Here is a 21,528-nt window from a genome sequence, read left to right as displayed (position 1 = left end):
TAAAGAATATTTTTCAAATTGGTTCAAAGGAACAAGGGATACTGTTCACGGAAACCAAGAGAAACTTCAGAGAAAAGAATTTTTTATTAGGCCAAGGACAAACTTGAGAAATTTTTCAAGTATCTTTCCTCCACTGAGAGGCCTCCTTTGTAGGTCCTAAATCGTGAAAACCTTCTCCAAACACCCTTTGATTTTAGAGGGGGACATTCGCGTTTTGCGGGATTGGTCAATTTTTCTTGAGGTATATCCGGCTCAAAGCCGTGAAAATTAATTTCCCAACTAAGTACAACCTCGTTAATCCGGTCACCAACGCGCCACAAAAATCTGTTCGTATTGACGGGGGAGTCTTATTTACGGGGTTCTTTAAAGAAAACAATGACCGGATGAGCTTTTGCTCCGGCCAGAAAAAAACTGCCGTGGTAAGGTGGGCTTCCACTGAATAGTTACGTGACGATCCCGTGACGGTCAAGAGAGGCATGTCCGAGACGACCATCACGGGTGCTTGAAAATCACGGGTATCACTCTGATCAGTGACCAGCACGGGTTTTAACAGTGCACAAAAAAGTTTGATTTTTTGACAATTCTTTGGGTGACTTGCGGCAAGCGTGAAAATTGAAATTTACCGACTGAAATGGCTACTGGTTCCCAAAATTTCGACATCAATCCCTGCTTTGAGACTGATGTTCCCGGATGTCATCAGAGCGAGGAGGAGCGGGAAACGACACGAAGTGACAACTCCATTGTTTTGAACATAAACGCTGGCACATTGCAAATTGGAAGCGATAATGTCCTGAACTTTAGATCAGTTGAAAGCAGCGATGAAGGTGGTCCTGTGTTGAGAGAACTCTGGAAACCACGCGGACTTTTGAACGTTGGTCGGAGTAGACTTGGCTTCCCTGATTGTGACATCGATCACTTAGTACAACTGCTGGTCTGTAAGAATCAACATACACGGGAGGCGCTTGACATCGGAGGTCATTACGATGTAACAGTGGCAGTAAGTTATGATGGAGAAAGTGCATCTAGTCTTAAATTGCCTGATTATCAGTGTAACTGCATCAAAACTGAGCTGAATAAAAGCGGCAAAGACGCATCTATGATAGGAGTTATCGGCTACCTGTTCCGCTTCCACGAAACTGACACAAGATACAAGATCAGTTTTTCTTTAAATGCCATTCCACCGAAAAGAAGAGGGAAAAAGAGAAGTTTAAAGGAACACACTGCTTGTGAAACGATCTGCCAAATTTCTGTCACGCTAGAAACAGGACCCATGATATCATCAAAAACAGGCAAGGCTAAGAAAATAACTAAAGAGAGCACTGTTTCCCTATTGTTTGCCTTAAGTCCACCTTCCCTTTCTGAAGAGAGTACTATGCTGTACAAAAGATCCTGGTGGGTTACGAATCAGCTTCGGTCATACCGTAACAGCTTTAAGAGTGAAGATTTTTATAAACACGCAAGCGATCTATTGCTGACGTTTACTGACGCAGACACTCACATAGCCATAAAACTGGAACAAAGCATGAAAGCTTCTTACCAAAACCAGCCAGACCGCGCTCTACAGTTGATCGACGAGGCGTTCAGTTTCATGTCTGAAGCAAAAAATCCTCAGCTTCTAGCAGGTAGGGGCTACTTCTATCGAGCAGAAATCTTGAGAACACAAGGAAGCCTAGGAGAGGCTGAGCACTGTGTGAATCTAGCCTGGCAAAATATTGCTGGGTGTCAAACGGGCCTCGACACAAGCTTGATTGCTTGGGAGAGAGCAAGTATATTAATAGATTTCATCGGACGCACTCCCCATCGAAGCCTGAAACTAGTCAATGAAGCTCGAAGTAATCTGGAAAAGTGCATCGACGTCTGCCTGCATTTGGAAACAGAAAACAGCGATTTGTTTGTGAAGCAGGTCTTCGTGATTGCGTTGGTCGCAATGACAATACTTTTGCTCGATTGCGACAGCGATGTCGCCCGAAAACGCACTGTAAATGAAGAATTTATCGCGAAAGCACAGTGGTGCTTAGATACGCTGAGAAACAAGTACTGGTCGGAAATGACGTTGGTAGACAAAGTTTACTTCTACCTGTCTAGTTCTGATCTGGAATATCGACGAAGCAATTTCACGGAGGCAGAAGAGTTTGCTCGTTTGGCGAAGAACAAGGCGGTGGAGATGGGCCTCTACTTACAACCTCCTAAAGCGCAGGAACGTCTCGATTTCATACGCGTTATCACGCGCGGTCACACAATCGACAATGGTCCGCAGCAAAGTGAAAGTGAAGGAGAGAATGCCGACATAAGCTCGTCAGGAGCGGAGTCTGATTGGCTGACTGCAATATTGAATTGATGTTACTTATTGAGTCGAAATGACCTTACACATACATGCATTGCACTGATATCTCACTAAGTGGAAACCGAGAACTGACGGCAAACGCACAAATTAAATATCGCAAATAAACTGAGAGGCAGCCATTTCGATTTTTGAAGGCAAAACCAATGTCATGCAGACCTAATTGTTCTCTCGGTTTTTTTTAAACATTGAAGTCCCCAACCAATGTAGCAAATAAAGGTAGCGTTTAATCACGAACATCACGTAATCTAAAACCAAGCAAGCTATGTATTTATATAAATGCTGTTCCTGTAGTTGTTTGATATTTTAATATATATGAGTTAATGTGATGATCATTGCACGTTTGTCATCCCTAACATTGACCGAAGCTCATTTTACGGGAAAACCGTTCAAGCCTAACAGGAACCGTAAAAGTGCATGTCTTATTAAATTCATTGAGTAGTTTTTTGTGATCATGAGAAGTGACAGCTCCCAGTTTCGCTGAGACAGCGCAAATCATAACATTTACGTAACGAATTCGCAGTCGGAGTTGTAATGGGCAGAGCATGCTCAGAGCGTATTTTTAGTAAATTCAGTAGAGCATCTTGTTATTTTGGGTATGGATCTCAGATCTAATAAAACTGTTGTTATATGGTTCAAATCATGATCATTTAAGAACGGCTGACTGTTAGGATCGAGAACCGCCGGTCAACGACCCATTTAGCAAATCGCTCATATTTTGCCCAAAGATACCCTTAGGTGACCTAATTCTAAAAATCATATTTCAAGGTTCCAGCAGGAGCCATAATCGGGGACGGAGACCGTAAGTGTCGGGATTCGCGCGCACCTATGATATGGGACAATTTTTCTATTTTTAGAACAAAATGCGCCATCCTGACGTCATATATCCGCGCGGATTCACGCACGTGTCGGGGGCTCTCGCGTGGATGTTGTCACGTTGTGTGATCAAATGGTGAGAGTTGAGGGATTCTTTTGCGTATTTTTCACAGCGATGGCAGGGAATAAGGCAGGGAATACGAACCAGGGCGCTTATATGTAGTTTTATGCTCTGAGCTAACGGAAAAGGTGGGTTTTTCAGGGTCGAAAACAAGACTTCAATCTCGCGCTGGGAATGAATACTAAGATCTGCTCACGCTAGTTGTAAGCTTACGCGTATGTTTTTGCGTTTGTTTGACTTAAGAATATAGCAAGAAAACTCTACACTCTGGTATCGAGTTAATTTGTGAGTTTCTCAGACAATGGTTCATCATAACCAAAACCTGTTTTGACGGTTTCTTATTGTTTCTGCTTGTTTGGTGAGTTGGCAAAAGTTTTTGAAAGGAAAGTCTGACGCGTACAATTAGCTCATTTGCATAGTGCAGCTCGTGCACTTTCAAGTCCGAATCGGTGTTTGAATTGTCAACAAATCTTGACAAAGATTTCTTTCGTTATCTTTTGTGCTCAGATGCTGTAACAAATTTCACGAACGCAAAAAAGGCTACTAACATCATGTGTGTTTCTTCAACATAAGCATAGTGAAGTTTTACACTGCGAAAATGAAAATAGACAAGGAGTTTTGATAGCTCGATCAACAAACTCGAAATCGTTATTCCAAGTTGATTAAAGAAAGCGTCATCGTAACTTTGCTGATTATTTCTGCTTTATTCACATATTTCCAGCTTAGCTTTTAATATGTTCTCAAACATTTATCAATCTTAAACATATTTAAAAACTATAGAGTTATTGTTTGAGTTCGATGTACGCTTTCACACGAAAGAGCGGCGGAAGTACAATTTGTCATGTTTACTGACTGTACGGAAAACACGCATCGGCGGGCGCTCTCATTCATTGACAACAGAGAATTTACTGGATTTTTACACGAATAAAACTGAGCAGTATCTACGGACGTAAAGTTATTGGGCCTTGGATGAAACATCAAGCGTTGCTTAAAATTCAAGCGAAACTCAAACTGGCAATTATTTTGTTTTACTTTTCGGTCGCGATAGACTGATAAATTCCTCGCAAGTGTGTGGCAAGAGGAGCTAGGAAACTATGAGGCCCTGAAGCTCTGCTATATCTAAATATATCCAGCTAGTTTTCTGCTGTGTAATGGAAAAGCTGTTAATCTTCAACATATGTGAAATTTAAAGTGGAGTAATGTACAGCTCATGTAAAAGAAGCATCCGTCGGAACACAACTTGGTCAGCGATATATATAAGCTTACAGCGGAACATACCTAAATTCGACCATGTCTTACTTCACTCAAACTGGAGCAGCTTACGACGAAAATACTTAAGCAAAATTCCAACAGACGTGAACGCGTTGAGTTGTGGGCCAAAAACATGAAAATGTTCGGGAATTTCGGACGCCATTTCCTCCGCGCGACATCCGCAAAAATCCTCGCAGCATGTACGCGCGTGTGCCGCAGGCGATGGCGCAATTTGTTCTAAAAATAGAATTATTGTCCCATATCATGGGGACAACCCTAATACTAGAAATGGCGCGCGCTTACGGTCTCCGTCCCCGATTATGGCTCCTGGTTCCAGCAAATTTTTATTTTTCACAAATTCGCGAACATTTGAAAGCGCGGTCAAAGTGCGGTTTTTCGTGTAATAAAATGACCGAAATAAGGTGCGAGGACGAAGCGCTGGTAAAGTCTTAAAATAAATTCAATTGACTTCAAACTTCACACAAATGTGGAACAACCACTCTAATTTATTCCTCGTTTTAAACTAATCTCAGAGATGTTGATATAGTGGTTTTCCTAACCATTTTAAAAACACCTATGAAGCGTGTGAAAAATAACGGCAAAATATAGGTCATGTTTAACAGCATAAAAATACATCTGGTACCTCACTTTCCGATTATTTTACTTTACAGCCTAGAAATATCATTATTAAACATATATCATGCCAAGTTTCATGCTCGAACTCGCAGTATTTCCCTTTGAGAAAAATGAAAATCTATGTCAATGTGTTGGGCGCAAATAACACAATAATTATACACGAACAAGAGACAAATCAGTTTCAACGGCGAAAGTAAAAGGCCATCATTCATTAAAATCCCGTCAATTCACTGCTATCAGTAGAAACATAATGTCCACTACATAGAAACTGTTTTTAGACGTTTTCGAAACATTGCGCGTTAACTTTGTTTAATTTCGTGTCCGCCGTCATGTCTAGTCTGTCATCGCGTGTATTTCACTAATGTAAAGAACACTCTGAATTGTTTTCACGACAAACACAAGAGATTTCCTGTAACCTTAATGTTTTCGGTTCACCAAAACGCTTTAAGTTCGTTAAGACACAATAATGGGTCAACTTGGAATGCTGTTTAGCATTAAGGACGTTAAAGGACTGTAAATTAATCGAGTTGAAATATCTTGAAGCAAATCAAAATCGCGCCCTTATTCTAATTTGGCAAATAGCCGACCTCCGTTCAAGTTCAAGAAGTCGAGAGGTTAATTCGGCAAAGTATTACCGGTACAACAACAAAATCAAACCGAGGTCACAAAAGTGTAAGTTTAAAAGTGCAGTGGCAAGTCCCAAATAAATTTCGCCTATATAAAATGGAAACAAGAAGTGAAACGCTCTGCCCCGAAACAAATAAACAAAATATTAATACGACTAAATTAATCCGAAAATGTTACAGAAAACATACCTAAAAGCCGTCGATTCCCCTCAATACCACTCCACATTGCCTTAAAGAGCCCAATCTTTCTGCTGTAAGAATCAGGGGCCTCAGGAATCTGTTTTTATCATATCGGCAACCGTGCTGCGTGGCTGATATTCGAGACTCAGTAAAAGTTGTCACACAACCGTACGAGCAGCCCAGTCACGCTTTCACTGCTCTTGCGCAAATGTTCAACATTTCGCAATTTACATAAACCGATTACAAGTTTAAAGTAGTGACAGTAGATTGAAATGCGCTTCTTAAAGCTGACCTATCCAGTAGCAATTATTTCTTGTTCTTGAATGGCTCTTAGTTGTAGCTACAGTCGGGAAGGGGGGGGGGGGGGGGGGGAGGAGGGGGTACTCCTGGAAATTTCGGATATCTCTATGCCGTGGAAGATTAAGTGGTCTCCAGCTCTTAACGCCAACACTGACACACCAGATGATTCTCGAAGTATCACAGGGATCCCTAAGCTAAATAATTTTGAGTTTAGCTCCGCTGAGTCAATTACCTGTTGGCGCGCATATTGCATTGACCGTGGACAGGTGGAAAAACAGTTAAACGGGAAAAGCCTGGTGCACATTGTAATTTAGCGTTGTCCAACACGCAATCGGTCAGGTTGTAATGCTAATCGTATTTGATAGAATCTCAAGTTTTCTTTCGACACATACTTTTGTGACATACTCCTAGATGGGTGTGACCGGGAGCCATGAGTCAATTCAGTCAACTCGCAAAGCTTAACAGAAGAGTGATAATGAACCACTGGTGGAAGGACTGCAGATTGTCCCTACGCTTTACCCTGATAGGCCTCTGTTTTATTCTAATGAACTGATGCTGTGACAATAATACTATTGAGCTTTACGAACATGCTAATTGTCAAGGGTTTCTTTTGCAATTTAGTCAGACATCACTCTTTCTTTATTTCTGCTGGAAACATCGTTCTCTAAAGGAGACTTCAGGTCATTTTCTAAAAAGGCGCGAACACTGCGACCCCAACATCGGTGCCATTATCAACGGGTGTAATAATAATAATAATAATAATAATAATAATAATAATAATAATAATAAAATATTTATATAGCACCAATATCCTAAAAGTTCAAAAGCGCTTTACAGTTAGAAATATTAAAAACACTTAAGACTAATAAAGTAAAAATTAAAAAAATGTCGCTAAAGAGTTATAAAAATGCTTTTTTAAAAAGGAACGTTTTTAGTTTATGTTTAAAAAGGGACACTGAGGAGCTGTTCTTGATGTCAGACGGAAGAGTGTTCCAGAGTGTAGGAGCTGCTACAGAGAAAGATCTTGCGCCATATGTTTTCAAATTGAAGTGCGGAATGGAAAGAAGTTCTTTAGACCGAGAAAGCGTCTGGTGATGCTTCCATGGATAGTAACCATGCATGGCAGGGGTGTGTTAATGTCTTCAAGGCAGCTGCATTCGTGTCTTTCATAGCCTGTCCACTTTAGAGAGGCACTTGTCTCTGGAGAAATATACTCAGTCACTGGACAGACATTCCCTTATGGACTTAGCCAAAATGTGCTACAAACCCTGCTTGGAGCAAGCGTTGGCGCGTTACTCAAAGCCACAATAGGCCACCAAGAAGCCCTTGTTGTTTCAAAAGAGGGTTCGGCTCTCAGGGCAGTCAGTGACAAGCAGCACTCGTATCTTATGGCAAAATTCCGCACTGGTCAAACGACAGGCCGAAAGCTTGACGCCGAAATGGTGGCGCGGGAAATGCGCAGAGCCCAGGATCCTTATAATATTCGTCTTTTTCAGGTGCTAGTTTTTCGGGGCGGGGAGGATCGTTAAATTTTTGTAGAGAGGGAGAGGGAGTAGAGGAGGAAGACCCTTTAGAGGGAAAACTCATGGCCGAATCGTCTCAACCTCGTTTCCAGGGTCTCTCATCTTACCGCACCCTGGAGCGTACTCCAGTCGGGCGGTAAGATGAGAGACTCTAGGAACGAGGTTTGAATCACCTTTTTGATTTGAGTCACCCTTTCCAAATTCGCTGCAACGATTAATTTACCTTTATCGACTTAAAATTAGATGATCTAATGCATTTTGTTTCCGACACTGCGCGTAGACGCAGCGCAACAGTGCCTTAACAAACTAATCACTCTAGAACATCTGAAAACATAGATCTCCCAAACAGCTTACTTTCCTGAAAATAGTTTTTCACAAAGAACTACTTATTTATGATTTTTTTATACTGCAAAAGAAACCCTTGACCATTAGCATGTTCATAAAGCTAACTGGCATCATTGTCACAGCATCAGTTCATTAGAATAAAACAGAGGCCTATCAGGGTAAAGCGTAGGGACAATCTGCAGTCCTTCCACCAGTGGTTCACTATCACTCTTCTGTTAAGCTTTGCGAGTTGACTGAATTGACTCATGGCTCCCGGTCACACCCATCTAGTAGTATGTCACCCCAGTATGGGTCGAAAGAAAACTTGAGATTCTATCAAATACGATTAGCATTACAACCTGACCGATTGCGTGTTGAACAACACTAAATTGCAATGTGCACCAGGCTTTTCCCGTTTAACTGTTTTTCCACCTGTCCACGGTCAATGCAATATGCGCGCCAACAGGTAATTGACTCAGCGGAGCTAAACTCAAAATTATTTAGCTTAGGGATCCCTGTGATACTTCGAGAATCATCTGGTGTGTCAGTGTTGGCGTTAAGAGCTGGAGACCACTTAATCTTCCACGGCATAGAGATATCCGAAATTTCCAGGAGTACCCCCTCCTCCCCCCCCCCCCCCCCCCCCCCCTTCCCGACTGTAGCTACAACTAAGAGCCATTCAAGAACAAGAAATAATTGCTACTGGATAGGTCAGCTTTAAGAAGCGCATTTCAATCTACTGTCACTACTTTAAACTTGTAATCGGTTTATGTAAATTGCGAAATGTTGAACATTTGCGCAAGAGCAGTGAAAGCGTGACTGGGCTGCTCGTACGGTTGTGTGACAACTTTTACTGAGTCTCGAATATCAGCCACGCAGCACGGTTGCCGATATGATAAAAACAGATTCCTGAGGCCCCTGATTCTTACAGCAGAAAGATTGGGCTCTTTAAGGCAATGTGGAGTGGTATTGAGGGGAATCGACGGCTTTTAGGTATGTTTTCTGTAACATTTTCGGATTAATTTAGTCGTATTAATATTTTGTTTATTTGTTTCGGGGCAGAGCGTTTCACTTCTTGTTTCCATTTTATATAGGCGAAATTTATTTGGGACTTGCCACTACACTTTTAAACTTACACTTTTGTGACCTCGGTTTGATTTTGTTGTTGTACCGGTAATACTTTGCCGAATTAACCTCTCGACTTCTTGAACTTGAACGGAGGTCGGCTATTTGCCAAATTAGAATAAGGGCGCGATTTTGATTTGCTTCAAGATATTTCAACTCGATTAATTTACAGTCCTTTAACGTCCTTAATGCTAAACAGCATTCCAAGTTGACCCATTATTGTGTCTTAACGAACTTAAAGCGTTTTGGTGAACCGAAAACATTAAGGTTACAGGAAATCTCTTGCGTCTGTTGTGAAAACCATTCAGAATGTTGTTTACATTAAGGAAATACACGCGATGACAGACTAGACATGACGGCGGACACGAAATTAGACAAAGTTAACGCGCAATGTTTCGAAAACGTCTAAAAACAGTTTCTATGTAGTGGACATTATGTTTCTATTGATAGCAGTGAATTGACGGGATTTTTATGAATGATGGCCTTTTACTTTCGCCGTTGAAACTGATTTGTCTCTTGTTCGTGTATAATTATTGTGTTATTTGCGCCCAAGACATTGACATAAATTTTCATTTTTCTCAAAGGGAAATACTGCGAGTTCGAGCATGAAACTTGGCATGATATATGGTTAATAATGATATTTCTAGGCTGTAAAGTAAAATAATCGGAAAGTGAGGTACCAGATGTATTTTTATGCTGTTAAACATGACCTATATTTTGCCGTTATTTTTCACACGCTTCATAGGTGTTTTTAAAATGGTTAGGAAAACCACTATATCAACATCTCTGAGATTAGTTTAAAACGAGGAATAAATTAGAGTGGTTGTTCCACATTTGTGTGAAGTTTGAAGTCAATTGAATTTATTTTAAGACTTTACCAGCGCTTCGTCCTCGCACCTTATTTCGGTCATTTTATTACACGAAAAACCGCACTTTGACCGCGCTTTCAAATTTTCGCGAATTTCTGAAAAATAAAAATTCGCTGGAACCTTGAAATATGATTTTTAGAATTAGGTCACCTAAGGGTATCTTTGGGCAAAATATGAGCGATTTGCCAAATGGGTCGTTGACCGGCGGTTCTCGATCCTAACAGTCAGCCATTCTTAATATTTCGAATCTCCTTGCCGTTATTTTTCTGTAAGAACAAATGCCACAGAGTTTACACACCCTGAGGGTGCGCTAAGGGTTATAGGGAAAAAAATAACACAACTATTCATATCGAGGCAAAAAGAAATATTTTTAAGATTAATTCAAAGGACCGAGGGATATTATTAAGGTTGTATGGTACCCTAAAATGGACCAAAACGTTTGTTTAAATATGGTGAAGAAAGATTAATTGTGCTATTGCACTCAAAAAGAGAAATTAAATTTTGAAAGTTTTACTCAAAATGGTTGCTATGGAAACCAGCCACAACCTTTTGATGTAGAGTTTCACGGTATTGACGCCAACAGTTCGTGCTCTTTCACAAAACAAGATTTGATTTTCAAACAAGAATATCTTGTAATTTTCTGTTTCGTTCTATGTAATAAACTAAAGTTTTGACATTTAACTCTTGTTTTCAGTGGTTTCCACAGGCTTTATTTGGAAATAACCTTATTTTGCACCAAACCCAGTGAACAAATTATCTAGTGTCACGTGATAGACGTTAAAATGTTATGATTTTTTTAGTTTATTGCATCACGACGCCATTGATCTTTGATTACCCCAAACTTCAGGAATTTCTCTTAAATACCTTCCAAGGTAGAAATGTTGGCGTGAAGTCAGTTGGTACAAAAGTAGACAGTTGAGAAAAACGCACTTGAAATTTCTTACATGATGGATTAAGCATTTAACAAGCCAAACATCGCGGGGGGGGGGGGGAGGTGCAGATTGGATCTGCAGGCGGGGGGGAATAATGGTTGTTCTATTTTGTAAAAAGTTTCCGTAGTTATGGGAAATGTTCCTTTTCATAAGGAAAATGAATGAGCCGGTGATGGTAAATCAGGCAAAACCTTTTCCCAAGTAATTACAGCAATCGAGTCGTGCATCTCTTTACAGCTTTACCACAAAGTATCGTTCTTATATATTAAAACAGCCGTTGCAATGGCCGTTGCTACGTAAAAAATCTTATACCACTGTGTACTTTCCTTAAATTTCACACTTACCTAGAGGTAAATTCAGCAAGATCGTTTCAAAATGTTTTTAATAAGTGTTCAAGGGTCTTAATCTTGTATTTTTTTAAAAATGGAATTTTTCATAAACATCGACATATTTTGGGGTATATGCCACCTTAATGAAAACTTCAAAAAAGCAAATTTATTAGAAGGAGAAATTTTTAAGGGATCAATTGGTGAAAATGTATTTTTCTTCACCTAAGAGAAGCCTCCTATGCAGATCCCAAATCGTCAAAACTTTCTGAAGAAAACCTTGTTTTCACAGTAACTAATTCGACGCCATGTTTACAAGTCCTGGGGCCCATATCATTGTGAACTTCTAAAGACATTCCTCCAGATCTGATGCTAGTTGTAAAAGTTTGTGAAAAGCATCTCACGAGGCAGCAACATTACTGGAGACCTAAGTCAGTGAGACAGAGGAGATCTCAGGCTTTTTAATTTTACAGTAAAAGTTGTTTCCTTGACAGCTGTTACTCGGGTCGTCACGCAACGCTTCTTCTGGTGTGGAGCAGCGTCACGTGGTGTAAAACATGTTTTAACTACGCGACAAGACACACGATTAAATGCATGGAGCATTCAGTTGCAAATTACGTTCAAATCTCTTTTAATAAACATGTACTAAGACCAGGAAAGGTTCGAAACACTGGAGAGAATAGACCTAGCTTGAGGGGCAAACCCCAGGGGGGATTCCCACGTAAAAAGGACGGGGGTGCTCGTCGAAATTCTCAGGGGTTTAAAAGAGGTTTTGGTATCTCTTAAGGTGTAATAATAATAATAATAATAATAATAATAATTAATAATAACAATAATTAATAATAATAATAAATAATAATAATAATTAATAATAATAATAAACTTGGGCCTTGACTTGTTAAGACAAGTCAAGGCCCAAAAAGTCCACAGCGATAGCTTTTGAGGTACCTTTTATGGTATAAGCGAAAAAAAAATATGACAGGAGTTAATGTCTTGTGTTAGAATTGGTACTTCTTTGGGGTGAAAAAAAATTCAAGCCACACCCACGAAGCGGCATCTTGGCACCTTTTAGGGGTTCTTTTCCAAATTTCCGTTGAGCAACCGCGTCCTATTCATGTTGGAACCCCCCTAGGGACGGCAAACACAGCAAAATTGCAGTATATGCGTGGGAAAAGTTAAAAGTTTGAGGTTCTGAGTAGTTAATGAGTTGGAAGGAGCAGATACTCAACAGAGGGTTTCGTTGACCAAATTTGAAAAACATAGACTTGCGCGCTGTCTGGAGAGTAATTGCACTTTTAAATTTTTCATAAAAATGTCTCTGAATTTTTCCGCAGATTGCGACTCGGTTTTACAGACAAAAGAATGTATCACGGAAATTTCAAAACCTTGATTATGGCTTTTAAATAGAGAGGTGATTTTCCGCCTCGAATGTGATCTGCAAATTCTTTAACCTAGTATCTTTAATTTTTTATTCATAAATACTTCTGAGCTCGAATTTTTCATTAGCTGTTCGACATTAGATTTTCCATTTTCCCCATACATTTATTGTAATTTTTGCCAGGTTTGCCCCACAAGTAAGATGGCGCCAGAGACCGTGAAAAGGTCTAGTGAAGCCTAACCACACACTACTAAACAATTAGATTATGAGCTCTGGAGCATGATAGTTGACGAAGGCGCAGCCCGAGTCAGCTATCACGCATAAAAAGGGAGAGCGAATAATCTAATTGATTTAGCATATGCAGAAATCTACTAGTCGAGTCAACTATCACGCATGGAAATCGAGAGCGTATAATCTAATTGTTTTAGTATAAATCTACTAGTCGTTCCGGCAAAGCTTTATCTAAATCCTCTTCACAGACACTTCGTAAACGCCAAGAAGCGGCCGTCATTTTGTTTACAAGGGCACACTGCTATCCATAGAATAGACAGCGAGGAGCTTCGCGTTCGTGGGCGCGCTCCGCGCTGGTGTATCGCGTTTCGCTCTCTGCCCCGTCGTGCACGCGCACATTATTGAAAACGTGACGGTTGAAAAATGGCTACAGCCCACTAACAAGCTGGGGCACCCCAATTTTTTTTCCACACGTCGTTTTAATCAACTAATCATTAGCTTTGCGTGAGAAAAGACTGATTTGATTTCTATTGCTGAAAATTAAAGAAATAAGGAAAATAGCAGCTGCACTGTAGTCTTTTCTATTTTGCAGTTTGGTAGCCATGGCAAGCAATTTGGTTCTAATATTTTAACAAGGATTCAGCTGTCTGTCAAAATCAAACTCAAAAAGCTTATTTGTGTCCGACACAAGTGTTGACTGTAGTGTGAGGCATGTTTTCATGCTTTTCATGAGTCTGGGTTCATAAAGATTTTACAATAACTTGGAATGCGTTCTTGTAACAAGCATTAAATAATGCCAAAATGGAACATTTGCAATGGCTCACTACTCCTTAACGAGCATGGACACCAACCCCTTTTATTTTAGAATTAAAGTTCTCATATGATAAATATTCATTTGACAAAGTTTGAACAAAAATCTATTGACAGTTTTATTTCAAGCTAATTACCTTAATTTATGGACATCTGGCTTTCTAAACCGATATTCAGCCAACATGGATGCTGTGTAATTTATTATTCCATGAGAATGAATTGTTTTGCGTGAGAAATATTCGGCGCCCGTAAAACCCGTGACGGTCAAGCACTCGTGATGGTCGTCACGAACGAATTTGTCTTGACTGTCAGGAAGCCATCACCACGACCGTCACATAATTTACCAATTTTCACCAATCTGTCTGACCGTCACGTGTTTTACCAAATGTTCACACACACACACACAAAAAAATTATTTTGACAACTGGTTGGGTGACTTGTGGAAAGCGTGAAAATTAGATTTATTGGCTGAAATGGCTACTGGTAGTCAAGGTTTCGACGACGGTGGAGTGAAAAGGTGTCAAGCAGTCGGAGCTGCAGATGATTGCAATGGGACCGATGTTTCTAGAAGTGATTTAAGTGACGACGAGCGAGAAACAAGCGACAATGACAACTTCTTTGGTTTGAATGTTGTTAACGATAGTATCTTCCAAAGTGCTAGAGACAATTTTCTGAACTCTAGATCAGTGGATGACTCGATCCATTCTGAAAATCAAAGCAATGTCAAAAGCGGCGACGAGAATGGTCCTGTGTTGAGAGAACTCTGGAAACCACGCGGACTTTTGAGCGTTGGTCGGAGTAGACTTGGCTTCCCTGATTGTGACATCGATCACTTAGTACAACTGCTGGTCTGTAAGAATCAACATACACGGGAGGCGCTTGACATCGGAGGTGATTATGATGTAACAGTGGCAGTAAGTTATGATGGAGAAAGTGCATCTAGTCTTAAATTGCCTGATTATCAGTGTAAACGCATCAAAAGTGAGCTGACTAAAAGCGGCACAGACGCATCCATGATAGGAGTTATCGGCTACCTGTTCCGCTTCCACGAAACTGACACAAGATACAAGATCAGTTTTTCTTTAAATGCCATTCCACCGAAAAGAAGAGGGAAAAAGAGAAGTTTAAAGGAACACACTGCTTGTGAAACGATCTGCCAAATTTCTGTCACGCTAGAAACAGGACCCATGATATCATCAAAAACAGGCAAGGTTAAGAAAATGACTAAAGAGAGCACTGTTTCCCTATCGTTTGCCTTGAGTCTACCTTGCCTTTCTGAAGAGAGTACTGTACTGTACAAAAGATCCTGGTGGGTTACGAATCAGCTTCGGTCGTGCCGTAACAGCTTTAAGAGTGAAGATTTTTATAAACACGCAAGCGATCTATTGCTGACGTTTACTGACGCAGACACTCACATAGCCATAAAACTGGAACAAAGCATGAAAGCTTCTTACCAAGACCAGCCAGACCGCGCTCTACAGTTGATCGACGAGGCGTTCAGTTTCATGTCTGAAGCAAAAAATCCTCAGCTTCTGGCAGGTAGGGGCTACTTCTATCGAGCAGAAATCTTGAGAACACAAGGAAGCCTAGGAGAGGCTGAGCACTGTGTGAATCTAGCCTGGCAAAACATTGCTGGGTGTCAAACGGGCCTCGAAACAAGCTTGATTTCTTGGGAGAGAGCAAGTATATTAATAGATTTCATCGGACGCACTCCCCATCGAAGCCTGAAGCTAGTCAATGAAGCTCGAAGTAATCTGGAAAAGTGCATCGACGTCTGCCTGCATGTGGAAACAGAAAACAGCGATTTGTTTGTGAAGCAGGTCTTCGTGATTGCGTTACTCGCAATGATAACAATTTTGCTCGATTGCGACAGCGATGTCGCCCGAAAACGCACTGTAAATGAAGAATTTATCGCGAAAGCACAATGGTGCTTAGACACACTGAGAAACAAGTACTGGTCGGAAATGACGCTGGTAGACAAAGTTTACTTCTACCTGTCTAGTTCTGATCTGGAATATCGACGAAACAATTACACGGCAGCAGAAGAGTTTGCTCGTTTGGCGAAGAACAAGGCGGCGGAGATGGGCCACTACTTGCGAAAAGCGCAGGAACGTCTCGATTGCATGCGCCTAATCGCGCGCGGTCACACAATCAACAATGGTCCGCAGCAAAGTAAAAGCGAAGGAGAGAATGCCGACATTAGCTCGTCAGGAGCGGAGTCTGATTGGCTGACTGCAATATTGAATTGATGTTACTTATTGAGTCGAAATGACCTCACATATACATGTACAGCACTGATATCTCACTGAGTGGAAACCGAGAACTAACGGCAAACGCACAAATTAAATATTGAAAATAAACTGAGAGGCAGCCATTTCGACATTTGAAGGCAGAACCGTTGCCATACAGACTGTTCTCTCGGAACTTTTTTAACATCAAATTTTCCAACCAATGTAAGAAATAAAGCTAGCCTTTAATAACGAACATCACGTAATCTGAAACCAAACAAGCTACGTATATATTTAAATGCTTTTCCTGTAGTTGTTTGATCTTTTAATATATGACTTTAAGTCACTGGACCTTTGTCATTCCCGGCATGGCATTTAGCCCGTATCAAAGTTATTAATTTGAAGTGCTCGACCACAAATTACAGTGGAAAGAGAGAACTCAGTGTATCCACAGGGGACCCGTACACTACATTATTAGCAGTAAAAATAAATGCACTGTCAGTTACCTGTGTTCCTGTGTTTTTTTAGTCGTTTAGTCACGCGTTCGGTCACGGTTGATCGAAAAAGTGCGGGCTCTGGGAACGAGCTGTGATGATCGTGAAAAGGAACACGTTCAACAAATGATGAATCATTAGCTAGCTGAAAAGGAACCGATTTAAAAGAAAAAAAAAAAAAAAGGAAGAAAAAAAAATCAGAAGACAGAAATACCTATAGTAGTTTCCTTCCAAAAATACTGCTCACTTTCAAGTGAAAGTAAAGATATAAAAACGACAGATGTTCGAAAGGAATGTCAAAACGACACAAGATAAGTTTGATTCTGACATCACGCACTGGGGAATCCCCGAGGAGAGGTTACATCTATTTTAAAAAACAGCTACGAAAAAATTGCTTACGCTTTCGATTTCATATCATCTGGTTACGTGTCTGATGTATGAGCTTAAATAGAGCCTGAATTTATGGCGATGTCTTGCTTTCTAAACCATTACTCAGCCGTCTTGGAAGCTGGCTATGTGATAACTCCCTGATAAAGTTGTATCGGTTTTGACAACCCGTTGGGAAAATTGTAGAAAGCGTCAAAATTAAATTTCCCGAGCGAAATGGCTACTAGTGGAGATTTTGACGAAGGTCGAGTGAAAAGATGCGATGCAGTGGGAGCCTCAGATGATTACAATGGGACTGATGATCCTGGAAGTGATTCAAGCGAGGAAGAACGAGCAGCAAGCGGAAGTGACAACTCCTTTGTTTTGAATATTAACGCCAGTATATTGCAAATTGGTGGAGATAATTTGCTGAACTTTAAAACTGTTGATGATCCGATCCCTTCTAAAAATCCCAGCAAGATTAAAAGCGGCGATGAAGGTGGTCCTGTGTTGAGAGAACTCTGGAAACCACGTGGACTTTTGAGCGTTGACCGGAGTAGACTTGGCTTCCCTAACGTTTCCGAAAGTGAGTCAGGCGAGGAAGAGCGAGCTTCGAGCGGAAGTGAGAATGCTATTGTTATGAACATTGTTAACCCTTATCATGCAAATTGGGAGCGATAATGTCCTAAATTTTAGTCCAGTGGATAACTCGATACCTTCTGGGGACTCCAGCAAGATAAAAGGAAACAACGAAGGACAACCTGTTTTGAGAGAACACTGGAAACCCCGTGGACCTCTGAGCGTTGTTCGGAGTAGACTTGGCTTCCCCGATTGCGACAACGATCACTTAGTACAACTGCTGGTCTGTAAGAATCAACATACAAGAGAAGCGCTTGACATCGCAGACAATTACGATGTGACAGTAGCAGTAAGTTATGATGTAGCTGGTGAATCTAGTCTTACATTGCCTGATTATCAGTGTAAACGCATCAAAAGCAAAAGTAAAAGCGACACAGAAGGGTCCATGATAGGAGTTGTCGGTTATCTGTTCCGCTTCCACGAGTCTGACACCAAATACAAGATCACTTTTTCTTTGAAAGCCGCTCCACGGAAAAGAAGAGGAAAACTAAGAAGTGTAAAGGAACACACTGCTTGTGAAACGATCTGCCAAATTTCGGTCACGCTAGAAACAGGGTCCCTGATATCATCAAAATCAGGCAAGACTAAGGAAAACCCTAAAGAGAGCGCGGTTTCCAAATTGTTTGCTTTGATCCCACCTTCCCTTTCTAAGGAGAGCACTGTGCTGTACAAAAGATCTTCCTGGGTTGTGAATCAGCTTCAGTCACGCCGTGACAACGCAAAGTGGAAAGATTTTGACAAGTATGCAAGCGATCTATTGCTAACGTTTAGTGATGTGGACACTCATATAACCATTAAACTGGAACAAAGCGTGCAAGCTTGTTACCAAAACCAGCCGGACCGCGCTCTGCAGTTGATCGATGAGGCGTTCATTTCCATGCCTGAAGCTAAAAATCAGCATCTCCTGGCCGGAAGAGGCTTCGGTTATCGAGCAGGAATCTCGAGAAGACAAGGCGACCTGGGGAAGGCTGAGCATTATGTGCAACTAGCGGAGCAGAACATTGCTGCGTGTCAAACAAGCCTCGACACAAGCTTGATTGCTTACGAACGAGCCAGTATGTTAATGGCTTTCATCGGACGCACTTCCCATCGAAGCCTTACGCAAGTGAATGAAGCTCGACGTAATCTGGAAAAGTGCATCGACGTCTGCCTGCATGTGGAAACAGAAAACAGCCATATGTCTGTGATGAAACACCACTTCGTACTTGTGTTGGTGAAAATGACGATGCTTTTGCTGGATTGCCGCACCGATGCAGCGCGAAAACGCACGGTAAGGAAGGAATTTATCGCCACAGCCCTGTCGTGCCTAGACACGATGAGAACAAAGTACTGGTCAGAGATGGCGCAGGGAGATAGAAGTCTGTTTTACCTGGCTAGTTCTGATCTGGAATACCGACGCAGTAATTACTCGGAGGCAGAAGAGTTTGCACGTTTGGCGAAGGAGAAGGCAATAAAGATGGGCTTCAAACTGGAAGCTTCTCACGCGCAGGAACGTCTCGATTTCATGCGCGTTATCACGCGCGGTGACACAATTGACAATGGTCCGCAGCAAAGTGAAAGTGAAGGAGAGAATGCGGACATTAGCTCGTCAGGAGCGGAATCTGATTTGATGCATCTTATTGAGTCAAAATGAGCCTTTAGTCTAGCTTGAAGCTTGACCATCAATTTAAACAATGAGCATGCATATATTGCACGGATATCTGACAGAGTCGAAACTGAGAACGAGAAACAGACAGTAAACGCTCTCAAGTAAAAGAGTGTGGAAGGCATGCAGCAAATTCGATTTTCAAAGGCAGAAACCTCGCTATGCAGACCTGTTCTCCCGCAATCTTAACAGGGGTGTGTTGTTTCAACATCAAATTCCTTAACCATTGTAGCATATAAAACTAGCCTTTTATTAAAAGTAGGTAAATTTTCACGAAGAACATAACGTTATTTAAAATTAAACAAGCCATGTATTTTTGGAGATGGTTACGTCATGGTTGTTTGAGCTTTTGACTTGAAGTCCCTGGAGTTTGTCACAGTACGCTCCAGTACTAAAACGTGACCGAAGTTCTGATCTGATTAAATTCTTAAAAATTTAAATTCCTCGACTAGAAATTACATCAGAGAGTACAATAATTTGAGGAAAGTTTCATCTAAGATAAAGCAGGTGTTTTAGTGCATAGAGCATGGTTTCGCTTATTAATAGAATATTTTGATGTATTGTAGATCCAGTAGACTATCTTGTTGGTATGGATTTCACATCCGATAAAACTGCTGTTTACACCGTTGCAAGTTATGATCATTCAATATTTCGATTCTGGTACAGAATTTACACATGCTGAGGCCCTCTAGAGGTTATGGGAACGAAGGTACATGATCTTTATTTCGAGGGAACAACTGGGACGTATATATTTTTTTAGTATAATTCAAGGGTGCTTGGGATATTATTAACAGAAATGTCAGCGAAGAAGGGAAAAGTGGAACTTATTATTGGGGTGTGAGGGAGAGTCAAGGGAAAATATGAGAAATATTTAGGGCAATAAGGGAACATGTTGTAGTCATAATTTTGGTTCTGTTTGATCAAAAATGCAGCAATGCAAATTCGGCGACATCAGTTCCTTTTGAGCCCTGAATAAAATTCAGACCAACAGCACAAATTTTGTAAACGAGCATCCCTCAAAGATCACTTCGAAAACCAGCAAAGATCATTTGAGGTCTTCGGACTTTTATCGACCTAAAGAAATCGTGCGAAGATTTCTGAAACATTTTGACGCTTCTCGGATATTCATGAATGCATTTATTTTCGGAGATTCCACGAGGTCCTCCCAACAATTTAACGAATTAACGTCAGTTTTTTATGCGTCTGTCCTCTTATTGATGATAAATAGCGTCATAACACGACTCTGGTACGACAGCGATTCAAACGTGGTGCTTTTATCGCGCCAAACAAAATTCATAAATTATATTAATGTATTTTGGAGAGATTGCGTTTCCACGGGGAGTTAGGAGGAAAATTGTTACGAGGCTTCAGTAAATCTTGAGTTTGGTTCGACTCTGGCATGAAGTCTGAATCAGAGCTGTATTTTTCTTTTTTGCCGTGCTACAGTCAAGGCTAATTGCAATTAAGTTCGGCACGGCAGAAGCACGACGTCTGAACCGGACCTTAGCTTAAAGAGTGGAGTTTATTCTGCTTAGATTGTTTTCTGTTGATACTGAAGTACAGTTAGATTGATATATAACCAAAGTAACAAGATCTTCAGTGGCGGCTCCAGACCTTGAGCTAAGGGTGTGTGGTGGTGGTGGTGGTGGGGTGCTTGCCCTGCCGGCTTCTTCCTTCTGCAATTTTTTCCTTTCCGAAAACAAAGTGGGGGAGGCCGCAGACCCCTCCCCTAGATCCGCCACTGATCTTATTTGAATGCATAGGAATGTTTGGAACCCCGGCGACTTCTTCCAGTTTCCAAGGGAAAACAGGAACGTGGATGCATTAGCCAAGAAAAGCAAAAACAAAACTGAACTATAAAGCACGCGGTTTACAGTGAGACTACTCTAGCTTGTATCTATTGAAGTTAATATCTTCAAAGCCACTTTAAATCAGACAGAAGATTGTCTAATCAGTGTATTGTTATCATCTGTCAGTGTCTTCATTGTGGCGATTCGTTTCAGTATACAGTGAAACCTGTATTAAGCGGACACCCTTGGGACCCTCTAAACAGGTTCAGTAGTAATAATTAATTATTAACCCTTTTGTAACACAGTGCAAGATCAAAGACTGCTCATAGCACAATGTCCAGACAGTCAATGCATCCATCTGGAATAATCTACTTAGCTTAAAAACGACATCGCTGAACAGGGTTAAAGGTGTCTGAGCTGAGCTTTTAGAAGTAAAAAGCCCTTGAAGTGTCCGCTTATTGCAGGTTTCGTGCAACAAAATGGCTTAATATTGGTGTCCGCGTCCGCTCAACAGAGGTGTCCGCTGAATGCAGGTTTATTTTACAGTAAATATGGGAAGAAAATTGAGGGACTCAAG

At 41.0% G+C, this 21,528-nt stretch overlaps 3 protein-coding genes across 3 annotated transcripts; all 3 read left to right on the top strand.

Annotated features, from left to right (window-relative positions):
• The first annotated feature begins 527 nt into the window (after nucleotides 1–527).
• On the top strand, nucleotides 528–2,998 carry LOC149104948 (uncharacterized). The gene has a single exon (XM_089272151.1). The coding sequence runs from the start codon at nucleotides 632–634 to the stop codon at nucleotides 2,336–2,338; it is 1,707 nt and encodes a 568-aa protein (XP_089128277.1). The 5' UTR covers nucleotides 528–631; the 3' UTR covers nucleotides 2,339–2,998.
• A 10,968-nt stretch (nucleotides 2,999–13,966) lies between these two features.
• On the top strand, nucleotides 13,967–16,522 carry LOC110053916 (uncharacterized). The gene has a single exon (XM_089272149.1). The coding sequence runs from the start codon at nucleotides 14,263–14,265 to the stop codon at nucleotides 16,036–16,038; it is 1,776 nt and encodes a 591-aa protein (XP_089128275.1). The 5' UTR covers nucleotides 13,967–14,262; the 3' UTR covers nucleotides 16,039–16,522.
• A 98-nt stretch (nucleotides 16,523–16,620) lies between these two features.
• LOC149104947 (uncharacterized) lies at nucleotides 16,621–19,787 on the top strand. The gene is made up of 2 exons (XM_089272162.1): nucleotides 16,621–17,428; nucleotides 17,685–19,787. The coding sequence occupies exons 1-2, from the start codon at nucleotides 17,115–17,117 to the stop codon at nucleotides 19,147–19,149; spliced, it is 1,779 nt and encodes a 592-aa protein (XP_089128288.1). The 5' UTR covers nucleotides 16,621–17,114; the 3' UTR covers nucleotides 19,150–19,787.
• The last annotated feature ends 1,741 nt before the right edge of the window (nucleotides 19,788–21,528 follow it).

Source organism: Orbicella faveolata, unplaced genomic scaffold (assembly GCF_042242905.1).
Source record: "Orbicella faveolata isolate gen_17 unplaced genomic scaffold, um_ofav_v1 contig_34, whole genome shotgun sequence".
NCBI lineage: Eukaryota > Metazoa > Cnidaria > Anthozoa > Scleractinia > Merulinidae > Orbicella > Orbicella faveolata.
This window is presented reverse-complemented; position numbering and strand designations above follow the sequence as displayed.